Genomic DNA, 14,907 nt, shown 5'->3' with positions numbered 1-14,907 from the left:
GTTGCATAATATGGTAAATCTTGGAGAGAAAGTAGGGCAAATTCTGCTTGCCGATTTTTTCTGACGGGCCGCTGCATCTTGGCCATGAGCTGGTCCGAGGCTTTTGACCTTTGGCTGGAGGTCGTTGCACTTGTTTCAGCGGTCGCCATCTATCATCCCGTAACTCTCTAGACTCTCGGTAGCGGTCTCCACGCATTCACCAGCGGTCGTTGGGTTTGTCTTGACTTCATGCACAACTTTCCCGAAGCAGGCCACCACTGGCTTAGCAGTCGTTAGGCGCCAGCGGTCGCCGACAATGTTGCAGAGGACCGCTGGACATGCAGAACAACTCCAGATTTCCAACTTTGCGTTTTGACTCCCTTTTTAGGTTTCTCACAAAACATGTCAAAATACCAAAATAGATAAAATATGCAAATAATGGACATGTAATGCAACTTTAACATTAAAAACGGACCAAAGGATGGCCTAAAACCGTGCAAAATCCGAGCGTATCACTCTTCATCATCCATCTCTGTCAAGTCATAGATGTTTCTAATGGGATTCTCATGGAGCCCCCCATTAATCACGCCTGTAGGAGCTCCCTGCGGCCCTCCCAATTCCTGCGTTTCCATCGTTTCTTCCTTCATTTTCTCCTCAATTTCTTTAATCTCTCGAATCACCTCCGATGCAATTTCTTCGAATTTCCAACCCGTTATTCTCTTCCCCTGTACCTCCTCTGATTCATCTTCGTCGTCCATGCTGAACCTTAGTGAGGAAGACGATGTCGGGCTAGTAATCTGGGTGTCCGATAGGGTTCCGGCTTCACTAGAACTCTCGAGTGAGTTCGTCTCTCCCTCTTTGATTTCGTCATGATTAACTGTTGTTATCTCCTCCTGGATCATTCTCGAGTAAAAATTGCCCGCGGACGTCTCCGGTGGCTGAGATGTACCTACATTAGGGATCTTCTGTAGGGCGCGATGTAGGGACTGTTGCGCCCTCCGGCCTGGGAGTTGCGGGAACCAATCGAACCCGCCATCCGGTGGAAGGTTTGTGTGGCTGACCGGATGTAGAGGACTTGTCCATTTTTTTCTGACTGGAAAGATAGGTTGCAAAGGGGTGAGAGAAAGGGGTTAGGGTTTGATGGCTCTGAGAATCGGCGGTCAATCTTGGTTGGGAAATGAAAAGGTGGGGAGGAATATGTTTAGATAACAGCAGAGAGATGAAGGTGAAATGATCTCTGTGACGTTAGCAACTGTTCGCCTTTCTGCGCCAAAATTCAAATTTCCAGTGTTTATGAAATTCTTTCTTTTTTTTTATTCTTCTCTCGGTTAAAAGACAAAAGTGCATAGTAACTTTCTTTTTCACTTATTTAACTAAATCTATGCTTAAAATATGTTGAAACCAACATAATGAAAGTATTTGTGGAGTATTGGTTGGAGATCTTTTCCCAGAATTAAAAGATTTATCATTTAAATTTAAAAACTCCTTCCAAATACATCCGAAAATTTTTGAGAAAAATATTTTGCTATTTTTTGAAATTAATTTGTTTGGGATTTTCTTAAAACAAAGCAAAATAAAATGAAATAAAATAAAAACATTTATTCCCAGTTGTGGACAATTCTCGGAATCCACTTGATCAAGTGCTTCTTCTCAGTGAGTCGAGTAAGTGAATCTCCAAGAATTTTTCAATGGCCATTTATTTATTTGATTAGGTTGGGTATGCGTAATGGAATTTCTCTCGTTACACATACTACCAATTTATTTACCAATTTTTAAGATGGAGCAGTAAGAACAAGTTATAGATCTGGATACTCCCTTCAAACTTTGTAGTTACCAAGATGTGGTGGATTGGTGGAGTCGAAAGTTGTTCCTTGCTTTTCTGAATTTGTCCTGCTTCGATTCCCACCAAGACTTGGGGAGTAGTACTTTCTGCCCAATTAATCATCTCTACACCCCTGTGCTTATAGGTTGACAGCTTTCTTTCCTCCTTATAATCATCCAACCTCTGGTTTCCGTTGTCATTTTTGCATTCTACTGGATCAATTGATTTTGAGTCTCCTTTCAACTTGATCATTTCAGAGGTTGACACCCCGTTGTGGGAACAATCATCAACTGGGGATCCTGAACTAACTTTTCTTCCTTCTATCCACTGATTTTTCTGAAGATACATTACCCTTGTGATAGCCCGCTTCTTCTTGTGATTCTTGTAAGCCCCTGAATTTTCTCCTTTTCCTTGGGGCGTAGTCCGGTGTCAGGAGATTTTTCCACCTTAAGCTGTTCAGGCCAAGGTTCCGGCCACTCGCGGTAGTTAAGTCTCGTAGACTTTCTTTTGGGCCTCTCCTTCTTCAGTTCTGGCTCTCTTTCATCGTAGCATCAATCAGGTTTATCTATCACCGGAGGTGGTCTTTGTGCCTGCGCATTCTCTTCTTCTACTTCGGGCACGTGCCTTTCTGCTTTTTCTTCGAAGGCATGCTCTGTTTTCACCTGGAGGTAGAATAACGAAGCGCCAAATCTCTTTCAGCGTACGATGTCCTCTCCTTTCTCCCCTTGAGGCTCATCCTTCACCTCCTCTAGAGTTTCGGATGTCATGTCGTACATGAGAGGTGCAACGATCGATATCCCGGTACTGACCTTTAGCTATACTATTTCTGCCTTGGTTACTTGCAAGTAGTTGTAGTGCTAAAAAACAGTGCATCAGGTTTTTAGCGGCGGCCCGTCGAGCACGACAGCCTGTGTTCAAACTCAATTTTCCGGAGATTCTGAAGTCCGATCAGGGCCATTCTACATGTCATTCTCTTCGTCTTCGAAAGATCATCACGTCGGTATGAAGATCTTCTCAATCGGAGTTCTGTGGAGAAGGTTATGGCCATTCTACGAAGATTGCGCAATGTTGTCATGTGTTGGCGGGAATTTAAAGAAGGAAATAAACTTTTACCTTGTTAAGCCAAATCTTTTCCTTAACCTATGGCGCACGAAAATTTCATCTTTCCTGTTACTTGGAGGACACATTTTACCATGTTTAAACCTTTTTCAAGCATATACTTACCCCATAACCTAATTCATAATATTCACCAATTCATAGCCCCCAAAAGGGGAGCCTTTATGGCTCCTCCCTCCATTCTCCAACCCTAAATCCTCCATCCAACTGTGTGTGTGCAAGGCATGAAGCGAATGAAGCTTACTGGCTAGAAGGGTGTACAAGAAAGCAGAATCCAGCTGGACAAGAAAGTTTGGAAGAAAATTGGTCAGAGAGTCATCCCAGGCCCAAAAAGAAGGTATAAGGGTGGCGAAGCCACGGGGGGAAAAAGAAAAAAAGAGAAGAAGAAAGAATATGAAGAAAATGGTCAGAAAAAAACTCGGCCACAAAAAAAAATGAAGAAGGAATAAGGGTGGCGAAGCCACAAGAAGCTACTGACCAGTTGGAGATCATAGCCAGAAGCGCCAGCCAAGAGAAGCAACAACCAAGAGCCCAAATGCACACAGTTCCCCCACCTCAATGAAGCAGAAATTTTGAACCTAGAGCCTTAGGAACATCCACCCCAAAACATTACAAGCCAATAGCCCATTTACAAGCTTTTAAGTCCTTCAGTCGCTGCACGTGAGATCTAAGTCCGAAGCATTTTGTGGTCCAATTCTCCAACCCTAAAGCGAATAAAGCTTACTGGCTAGAATTCGACTTATTTCTTTTGTTTGTTCTTCACGCTTGAGGACAAGCATGTGGTAAGTGTGAGCAGTTTGATAAGTCGTATTCTAGGCCTTGGTTACTGGTCAGTATGATGTGCATATTTGAACTTTATCTGCAAAACAAGTTGCTTAAGCGTGCAGGTTGAGTGTTCTAGCCAGTAGGCAAAGCTTCAGATACTTCAGGTGAAAAGGGCGTCAGGACGATTACGTACTGACCAGTATACATGCAAAAATGGCTCGAGATGGAGAAGAAGGATAGCTGGGACTGATCAACCACAATTAAGGGCAAAGAAGTCATCTCACCACAAGGTTTTACCCTAAAATCAAGGGTAAGCCTCCCTATAAAAGGAAGCCACTTGGAGAGAGAAAGGAAGGATCATGACCACCATCAACCTTAGGTAGAATTCTCTCTCGGCAATTCCAGTTTTTCCAGCCTAGTCCAGATTCTTACCTCGCCACAGACATGATCACCTGAGTTCCAGAAGCTCCCGGAGTACCAGCCATCCTTATTCTAGTCAGCAAGATCATAGTTTAGGAGTTCCATCACCTGGAGTGGCAAAACACTTTTATTTCGCTTTCGTAGTTTAATTTACTTGCATTTTCCTTACGTTGGATCTTTGCTGCTTTTGAATTTCACTGCTTTGAAGTATTTTGTTGAAGATCCGAACAATGTTTAATGCTATGAAGTTGATTTCTGTTCAGTTTGTCGAGCTGCTTTCTTTCTTTTTTGCCTAGTTAGTAGATGTAATGTTTCTGGTTGTTTTTTAAGTGTTAAATCGTTCGTTTCTGTGTCGTCGTAATTTTCTCGAAGTTAGTATAATCTGGTACTGTTTGATTGTGAAGTAAATCGTTGCATGCAAAGTCTAGTCTTTAGTTTCGATTTGTGTTCATGTTGTCCAGTATGCGGAGTTTCAGTTTCGGAGTTTGATTTCAGATTTGGGATTCTTATTTGTGGTTCTGTGTTCGTGAGTCGTCATTTCTGTGTGTTTGCGCGCTGAATCTGAAGTTTTCATTTGATTTTAGTTATGTTTGTTAAAGAAGATGATGTCCATGTCAATAGTTGGGGACCACTTTTGTTTTTAGATGCTTTTTGCCTTTTGTCCTTCACCTTTAGTTTGTACCCTGCAGATCTGTCAGCCTAGTCACCACAACTACCACTGCCTTCTGATATTCCGATTGGCCCAAAATAGAAACCCAGTACTTTTCGAATATTTTCTGTTACACCATGATTATCCATTTCCACGTACACAGCTGCAACTCTACACTTCTCCCCCATTCTAGTCAGTAGGAGATTACCTTTAAATTCTTGCCTAGGTAGAGACTCAACCCAAGCGTGGTAGCTAACCAACCTTTCCAAATATCACCGCGGTAGTTTAAACGCACCATCTCTGTGGGATTCGACCCTTATCACCACTATACTGATCAGTAGGAGTGGGTTGAGAAATCTTTGAAACCAGGGTCTAGGCTTAGTTAGGATCTCTATCCTGACCAGTAGGATATATCCTTGCTTGAACGACACCTACGCACCCCTGGTCCTTTCAAATGGCGCCGTTGCCGGGGATGGATGGCGTTTTTGAGTTGCTATTGTGTGTGATACTTTGGTGTATATATTGTGTATAATTTTCCTTTTTCTTTTCATTTCAGTTTATGAGCAGTAGCTCGTCTCCTGATCAGTGGAGGCCGAAAATACTCAAGCGAGGAACTATACTCGTAACCACTCGTTCTTGCCTGTCGACCACCTTGTCTGACCTAGGCACGAGTAGTGACGAAGAGAAGGGCACCATAGAGGGACCAATACCAGAAGAGAAACCACTGTTGGAAGGCAACCCAAGGGAAATGGCCAACCAGGGAGATGAAGACCCGGAGATCGGGACGCTGAACGCACATACTGAAGGAGAGCCCCCGCAAGCCATAGTCGTTACTCCAGGGCAAACCATCTGCGATGTGAAGCCTCATGTGATCGCGATCCTGCCTACATACTGTGGGAAGAGCTATGAAGGGCCGTATGAGTTTCTTCATGAGTTTTGTAAAATTTGTAGGGTGCAGAGGAGACCAGCAGGGGCGACTGAGGATGATTATAGGCTGAAGGCTTTGCCATTTGTGCTCAAGGGGGAAGCTAACACCTGGTTCATGCGCCTGCCCCCCAACTCTATTGAGACTTGGGCCGATTTCAAGTCAGCATTCCTGGGCGAGTTTTTTCCGTCATCCAAGACAAGTGCGCTGAAGAGGGAAATAACTAATGTGAAGCAAGGGTATGATGAACCCTTGAGTGATTATTGGGCAAGATACATGGGTCTTTTGGAATCATGTCCCAACCATCGCATGGCGGACATTGAGGTACATCATACTTTCTACGAAGGTATGAACGCGGTAACCAAGGACCTGGCAAATTCATCGTCAGGAGGAAGATTCACGCAATTACGGGTCAGCGAAGCGAAAAGAGTCCTAAGGAAGCTACTGAATGCAAAGAAAGAGTATGACCATTCAAGGGAAGGATACAACCGAGAGCGGGCTGCTGTTGCCTCGTCTACTGATCAGGAAAATAAGCTGGAGTAGAAAATGGATTTGAAAATGGATGAGGTGAAGAAGTCACTTCTGAGTGCGATCGAGAAGAGCACTCCACCACCTCCCCCAGCTGGTAATTACAAGGGTGCAGAGCAGGGAAATCAAGGACCGAACTATGATCAGCCTAATGACTTCGGGAATATGGAGCAAGTTAATGCTGCGGGGTACTTCAATTCTAGTGGGCATTGGATTCAAGGTAGACAACGGGATGCACCATGGAGGGATCATCCAAACTTCCGATGGGGTGACGGAAGCCAAAATCAGAACCAAGGTCAGAACCAGTATAACCACCATCCGAACCAAAACCCTAACCATGGACCAGCAAACCCAGACTACCAGCCCAACTGGTCAGGAAGAAACCAACAATCCCAAAACCAAAACCCACAAAACCAGAACCCGAACCCTGTCTATGTGCCGCCCCACCAGAGAAACTTCCAAAATTTCCAAAATCAGCCGAACCTAGGACCCCAACACCATCAGAACCAAAATCAATTCCAAGGCCAGCACCAGAATCAATATCCTCAAGATCAGTACACCCCTCCTGCCCAGTATAACCAATACCCGCCTAATTAAGGCCATCAAAACTCCCAGAACTATCAACACCAAGGGCCGAGTCATTTCTAAAATTCGAACAGACCAAGGAGATCCGTTGAGGACATGATGGGTGAAATGCTAGCGTCACAACAGAGCATCAAAGGAGAATTGCAATCCCATAATGAGGTGGTGCAGGGGATGCAAAATGCCCAGAAGGAACATAAGGTGAACATGGATATGATGAATAGGCAGTTAGCTCAACTGGCCAGTTCGGTGGGTGATTTGAAGGGAAATGCGGGGAAACTCCCATCTACAGTCCAAATGCCTGAAAAGGCAAATGTGAGTAAGGTTACGTTGAGGTCAGGAACTACTTATGACGCGCCTCAACCGAAACGACCTAGTGGAGGATCCAATGGAACGAAGATAGGAGACGATACCATTTCAGCGGAAGAATTAGGGAGACCTATGCCTCGGATGCAGGATCCATTCTTCTTGGATGATACACCAAGTGTAAGAGGTGAACCCGAAACCCTACTGACCAGGAAGGAACCTCCTCAAGAGGAAGAGCCCAGAATGGAGGCCCAGACCCAGGAACTACCCAAGAAAGACTCCAAGAAGGTTGCTGAGGGACCAGTAGAGGAGAAAAAAGGGGAGAAACCATTCCCATTCCGATTTGTTACAAAGAGGAAGAAAGAGAACCCGGTTGACTACTTGTCGATTTTTGGGAAGTTGGATGTCACCATACCATTCCTCCAAGCCGTGAAGCTACCCCCTCTCGGGAAATTCATAAAGGACTTCATAGCCGGGAGAGCCCAGAAGGATGGCAAGATTATGGTGTAAGGGATAGCGTCAGCAATAGTGCAAGAGAAGTTACCACCCAAGAGAGCCGACCTAGGTATGTTCACCCTACCCATAACTGTAGGAGATGTGAAGGTTGAACATGCAATGTGTGATTTGGGGGCATCTATAAATGTCATGCCATTGTCTATCTATAACCGGTTGAAAGGAGTGAGGCTGTCAAATACTAGGGTGTTGATCCAACTGGCTGATAGGTCGTGCATAAGTCCTGAGGGAGTTTTAGAAAATGTGTTAGTAAGAGTGCATGATTTTACATACCCTGCTGATTTTTATGTGATCAAAATGAGTGAACATGAAGCGAGGGAGTCTAGTGGAGTCTTGTTAGGAAGACCTTTTCTGAGAATGGCCAAGACAATAGTGGATATGGCTGAGGGGACTATTTGCATTGATTTTCATGGGGAGAAGTTTACCTTCGATATAAATGATGCCATGAAGAAACCCATCGATTCTGAAAATCTATGCTATGTTGATGTGATTGACCGAACTATAGCAGGAGAAACTCCAGGCTTTAGATGTTTATGAACAGGCTGACATAGAAGCTGCTGCATGGTGTGATCTGATCAGTAGCCAAGGGTTGACTGATGAAGAGATAGAAAGAGCAATTATGAACTTTTGTCAGAAATCAGAATTCATTGGAGCCGCAGGGGTTCAGCTACCAATCAGTATAGAGGAATCTCCAGAGGGAGAATTAGAGAAAGGAGGAGAGGCTGAGAAAAACCTTCTACCCGCAGACACACTTCCCCAACAAGTAGATTTAAAGAAAACGGCCAACAAACAAGCCTCGGTGAGACCCTTTTCAAACCTCCGAGATGAAATTCCAGAAATACAACCGCCGACTGAAGAGCGGCCGCCAAACCCACAACCGCAACCACAAGAGCCGATTCCTCAGGCTCTGGCGATGATTCCCTTGAACGAACTGGCGGAGTTCCTCAGGCAGCAGGACCCAAATAAAGATTGGGCGGCTGTGTTGGCGGGTTTTAACCAAATCGGAGGCGGATCAAGCATGACCGGAGGAACCCCGATAGTACCTACCCCAGAACAAATGTTTTGCCCACAGTGCACCCACCGACTCCCATTCCAACTTCCTCAACAATCCCACCAGAAAAGAAATCTCCATTGACGACCGCACCATCAGAATCCTCAAAACCCTCCCCGACTCGCCAACAAATCGAACCAATGGATGTTGACCGTCTTTCTGCCTATTGTGACTCTGACCTAGGGGAAGGTGAATGGAAGGCAATCGAGGAGCAGAAGAGCCGGGAGGAAGAAGATGAATCGGAGAGAACACCGGTAGCGGAACTCGTTCCCAAAGAAATGGAAAGGGAGGGGATATATCTGAATGAAACGGCCAGAAAAAAAGTCCTTATGACTGATGAGGAGTTTGAGGAGCTTTTGAACGAGGTAACCAGGATGGAAGATGGCACTTCCAAGATGGCTGAGGGTCTGGTCCTCGCATCGGAGGCAGTAGGAGAGAGTGAAGAAGCTGGTACAAGGAACGACCCAGAAGGCCTAGCCCACCAGCCAGTAGACAAGGTGGAAGAGAAACAGACCGAAGAGGGAGAGCCGAAGTCGGTGACTCCCCAGCCAGAAGCAGGGGAGAGTGATACACAAATCGAGGAGAAGAATACCGAGGTACAACCAGCAGAACCAGAGCAGGTGGTACCACCAGTATTGAAACCGAAGGCAGTTAAAAGAAAATTGGTGTTTAAAGGTGATCCAAAGGCAGAACGGCTGAAGCCAAAGAGAGTATCGCAAAGATGCCTCTGGAAATGGACATCCAACAAGGCAGGAGCAAACAAGGCAGCAAGTGCATTGGAAATCTCTAGTGAAGAACACATGGCTACTCCTACAAAACCTGGGGAGGAATCCTTTTCGGCTACCAACTTGAAAGATGCCTCGACAGCAACCGAGGTGGTCTCACCCACGCCGAGTGACCAGAGGGAAGAAACTGACACGATGGCTGAGGGTCTGGACCTCGCATCGGAGTCAGTAGGGCACCTAGAGCCAGGAGATGACAGTACCCATATCCGCTTGGAGACCCAGTCTACTGCCCAGAAGGAGCCTTCAACACCAACAGAGGAGAGACCGGAAGAAAATGAAGACGGAGATGAGGACAGATACCGCAAGGAGAGGAAAAGGAAGGGGAAAGCCCCTGTTAAGAAGAAACCAAGCAGTAAGAAGCATCGCCATCACAGAGTCAGATCAGAGAGCCCCACCGCGCCGAAAGGAGCCGAGTGACAGTGAGTATACCGCGAGTGAAGAATTGGGGTTAGAAAGCGACGTCTCCCTAGAGGACGAGGAGTATGGGGAGAAGCAGCTCCCACACAACCATCGAGAGTTGATGCATCCTCCCGTGGAAAGATTGAAGTACCAGGGTCGGAAGGTGGAGCTCATTGACGAGCTAATAGAAGACATGAAGCACTTCAGCACTAAAAAGCTTCAGGATGCGTTTGATGACAAGGACGACAACAAGCAGATTAAGAGTGGGAAGGTACTCTTTTTCCCAGCACTTGATGAATTGAATTCCCGTGAGACTCTCTTGTTGCATTTGCGTGCGTTGGGATTTGATTGGTTGTTGGAGAATGGGGATCCGAGTATACCTATAAGGCTGGCAAATGAGTTTTTCACTACCTTTAGATTCAAGGTCACTACGGATCTGGTTGAAGAGTCATAACCTTTAGGGTATTCGGAAGAGAGGTGAGCATGAGCTTGATTGAGTGGACGGTCAGATTGGGAATGTGTAGTTTAGGAGAGGCCATAGGGCCTGAGTGGAGAAGTAGGGAGCGGGGAATTCCCCACAGACATGTGGAATTTGAGCCCCAGGAGGCATGGGAGGAGTTAACTCACCCAGTCTCTGGAGAATTTGCATCCACTCTCTCTCGCTCAATCCATTTCAATAACCCAATCCTACGCCTAGTCCAGCTTCACTTGGACTTCAATTTGTTGGGGCAGTCGAACTCCGCTGTTAGGACATCGATGACGGAGTTATACCTTCTCTGGTGCGCCAAGCACGGAAGAAAGTTACATCTGGGTTTTTGGACCGCCTACCAATGCCATTTAATTGCCACCCACCCAGCGAGGAACCTCTCCTTCTGCCATATATTGGAAGTTTTTGTCAGGAACAACATAGCTATCTCGGAGGGAGAGGACTTATCCCCCTTGACATTGGTCGACCCTCCCGGCCTCTTTGATACACCATTGTTCGTCCGAACGAACACCGTTTACATGAGGCAGGGCATACCACGTTTCTACGCGATGGGAGAAGGAACTATACCAGCCGGGAGAGCGACGGCAGCCCAGGGAACACCAGCGCAGGAGCAGAGGCAGGTGAGGTTGGAAAACAGTCCGAGAATGAGGAGGAGCAACCGCAAGAACCACCTGCACCACAACCTGCCCCGCGAAGGAGCAGGAGGAACAAGTGACCACCACCCCACCTGACCAGTTAGTTTTCTTTTTATTTTCAGTTTTTAGTGTTTCGTATTTTTATTGTTTTCTGTGCTTTTAGGTAGTATAATTTCTGTTTGTGCGCAAACCCCATTCATAACACTTAGCCTATTTTATAGTCTAAGTGTGAGAAGTTAAGGGTTTGTCTTTTTGGCGCATGTGTTTGTGTTTTCTGTTTTCTTTTTCGTAAGCATGTTGGCTCACACTTAGCCCATTGCATGGCCTAAGTGTGAGGAGTTTTGTATATATGTGTGTTTTGTTTATTGGTTTCTGTTTAGGTTTTCAAACTCTCCCACTTAGCCCATTCCATAGTCTAAGTGTGAGAAGTTTTAGTTTTAATATGTTGTTTTTGTCTGTTTGTCTATGTGTCCATCATACTGGCCATTAGCTTTTCCACTTCACAGCCTTACCTGAGGGCAGACACTTGTGAAGTGGGAGGGGGGACGCAATGGCCAATATGATGTATGTGTATATGTGTGGTTTGTGTTTGTGCTTGTGTTAGTGTCTTGTTAGGTCTAGTTTTTTTTCTTTTGTGTGTTGATTGGGCTTAAAACTCAACTGTCCTGAGCTGACGGTGAGGGGAATTGAGGGAGATACGACATGCTGGAAACAGAAACCACCCTCCTTAATACCTCCTAGCCAGGATAGATGATGCGAGTATGAAAGAAAAGCCCACACTTAGAGCCAAAACAAAAAAAGCCTAAAGTGGAACCACTTTCCACTAATTCAGAAAAGAAAAGAGTGGCTGCCACAGGGTGCCTAGGGTGAAGTGACTGCGTGTAGCAACACTGAAGGCAGTAGGAAACCCCCCCCCCCCAAAACAAAAACCACCTTTAGAACCTCTTTTCTAACTCTTTATACCCAGATAAATACCCCTAGCCACTGGGACTGTGTGTGTGCAAGGCATGAAGCGAATGAAGCTTACTGGCTAGAAGGGTGTACAAGAAAGCAGAATCCAGCTGGACAAGAAAGTTTGGAAGAAAATCGGTCAGGGAGTCATCCCAGGCCCAAAAAGAAGGTATAAGGGTAGCGAAGCCACGGGGGAAAAAGAAAAAAAGAGAAGAAGAAAGAATATGAAGAAAATGGTCAGAAAAAAACTCGGCCACAAAAAAAAATGAAGAAGGAATAAGGGTGGCGAAGCCACAAGAAGCTACTGACCAGTTGGAGATCATAGCCAGAAGCGCCAGCCAAGAGAAGCAACAACCAAGAGCCCAAATGCACACAGTTCCCCCACCTCAATGAAGCAGAAATTTTGAACCTAGAGCCTTAGGAACATCCACCCCAAAACATTACAAGCCAATAGCCCATTTACAAGCTTTTAAGTCCTTCAGTCGCTGCACGTGAGATCTATGTCCGAAGCATTTTGTGGTCCAACAATTAGAGAGAACAGTCCTAATACTCCTGGTGAGGTATGAGTGACTGAGTGAACCTAGTGTTCGGCCGAGAGTGTGGGCGATCTTGACAAGCGGATATACTGACTAGGAAAGAAAAGGGGGGCGTCAGAATTTCAAGGCTGTCTAAGGCCGGATTGCACCTGATCCCGATGGGAGGGATGGTTGAAAATATAGCCCGATCTTTGTGTTTTAGTCTTTTTATGTTTGTTTGTGTGTTTTTTTTTCTATGTTTGTTCAAGTGTTTTTCTTTGCGTCGTAGTATAGAGTCTAGTTTAGGTAGAGTCGGTCAGGGAAGTAACCAGGCTAGAATTCGACTTATTTCTTTTGTTTGTTCTTCACGCTTGAGGACAAGCATGTGGTAAGTCTGAGCAGTTTGATAAGTCGTATTCTAGGCCTTGGTTACTGGTCAGTATGATGTGCATATTTGAACTTTATCTGCAAAACAAGTTGCTTAAGCGTGCAGGTTGAGTGTTCTAGTAAGTAGGCAAAGCTTCAGATACTTCAGGTGAAACGGGCGTCAGGACGATTACGTACTGACCAGTATACATGCAAAAATGGCTCGAGATAGAGAAGAAGGATAGCTGGGACTGATCAACCACAATTAAGGGCAAAGAAGTCATCTCACCACAAGGTTTTACCCTAAAATCAAGGGTAAGCCTCCCTATAAAAGGAAGCCACTTGGAGAGAGAAAGGAAGGATCATGACCACCATCAACCTTAGGTAGAATTCTCTCTCGGTAATTCCAGTTTTTCCAGCCTAGTCCAGATTCTTACCTCGCCACAGACATGATCACATGAGTTCTAGAAGCTCCCGGAGTACCAGTCATCCTTATTCCAGTCAGCAAGATCATAGTTTAGGAGTTCCATCGCCCGGAGTGGCAAAACACTTTTATTTCGCTTTCGTAGTTTAATTTACTTGCATTTTCCTTACGTTGGATCTTTGCTGCTTTTGAATTTCACTGCTTTGAAGTATTTTGTTGAAGATCCGAACAATGTTTAATGCTATGAAGTTGATTTCTGTTCAGTTTGTTGAGCTGCTTTCTTTCTTTTCTGCCTAGTTAGTAGATCTAATGTTTTTGGTTGTTTTTTAAGTGTTAAATCGTTCGTTTCTGTGTCGTCGTAATTTTCTCGAAGTTAGTATAATCTGGTACTGTTTGATTGTGAAGTAAATCGTTGCATGCAAAGTCTAGTCTTTAGTTTCGATTTGTGTTCATGTTGTCCAGTATGCGGAGTTTCAGTTTCGGAGTTTGATTTCAGATTTGGGATTCTTATTTGTGGATCTGTGTTCGTGAGTCGTCATTTCTGTGTTTTGCGCGCTGAATCTGAAGTTTTCATTTGATTTTAGTTATGTTTGTTAAAGAAGATGATGTCCATGTCAATAGTTGGGGACCACTTTTGCTTTTTAGATGCTTTTTGCCTTTTGTCCTTCACCTTTAGTTTGTACCGTGCAGATCTGTCAGCCTAGTCACCACAACTACCACTGCCTTCTGATATTCCGATTGGCCCAAAATAGAAACCCAGTACTTTTCGAATATTTTCTGTTACACCATGATTATCCATTTCCACGTACACAGCTGCAACTCTACACTTCTCCCCCATTCTAGTCAGTAGGAGATTACCTTTAAATTCTTGCCTAGGTAGAGACTCAACCCAAGCGTGGTAGCTAACCAACCTTTCCAAATATCACCGCGGTAGTTTAAACGCACCATCTCTGTGGGATTCGACCCTTATCACCACTATACTGATCAGTAGGAGTGGGTTGAGGAATCTTTGAAACCAAGGTCTAGGCTTAGTTAAGATCTCTATCCTGACCAGTAGGATATATCCTTGCTTGAACGACACCTACGCACCCCTGGTCCTTTAAGCTCACGATAGTCGATGCAAAATCGCCAAGACCCGTCCTTCTTACGTACCAACAGGACCGGGCTAGAGTAGGGGCTTGTGCTTGGTTGAATAACGCCGAACGTCAACATTTCAGAAACCAGTCTCTCCATTTCATCTTTCTGGGTTGAGATAGAGACGGGTTGAGATCCCGGTTGCAGAGGAATATGATGATCAGTCAGGCGCACTGGGGGAGTACAGATGCGGTGCTGCTGACCGAAGGAAAAGCCGCGATGATATCACGAAGTTGAAATTGAGCTGCCATTGACGGATTTGTGCCCAGCTCGAATGCCTGCGTGCTAGTTTCGCCTTCCAAAGTACGCAGAAACCAACAAGAATCCCCCTCCTCCAAGACGGCGATGTCGCAGGAAGAACATGCACGCCGAGTCAGGGATGTATCACCATGTAGGAACAACTGACGACCGTTGACCGAGAACTCCATGGTCATATGTTGCCAATTTGCCATTACGGTTCCCAAACCGGCCAAACACGATACACCCATGATGGCATCGATATTACGCAAGGGAAACACATAACAAGATATGACAAACTTCTCGGCTGCAAGCTAG

General features: G+C 45.3%; 1 protein-coding gene across 1 annotated transcript; it reads left to right on the top strand.

Moving 5' to 3' along the window:
* The first annotated feature begins 8,796 nt into the window (after positions 1-8,796).
* On the top strand, positions 8,797-9,858 carry LOC121752832 (zinc finger CCCH domain-containing protein 18-like). Its single transcript, XM_042147919.1, has one exon. It carries the CDS (start codon positions 8,797-8,799, stop codon positions 9,856-9,858), a length of 1,062 nt encoding a protein of 353 aa, XP_042003853.1.
* Positions 9,859-14,907: the final 5,049 nt, after the last annotated feature.

Source organism: Salvia splendens, chromosome 10 (assembly GCF_004379255.2).
Source record: "Salvia splendens isolate huo1 chromosome 10, SspV2, whole genome shotgun sequence".
NCBI classification, from domain to species: Eukaryota; Viridiplantae; Streptophyta; class Magnoliopsida; order Lamiales; family Lamiaceae; genus Salvia; species Salvia splendens.
This window is presented reverse-complemented; position numbering and strand designations above follow the sequence as displayed.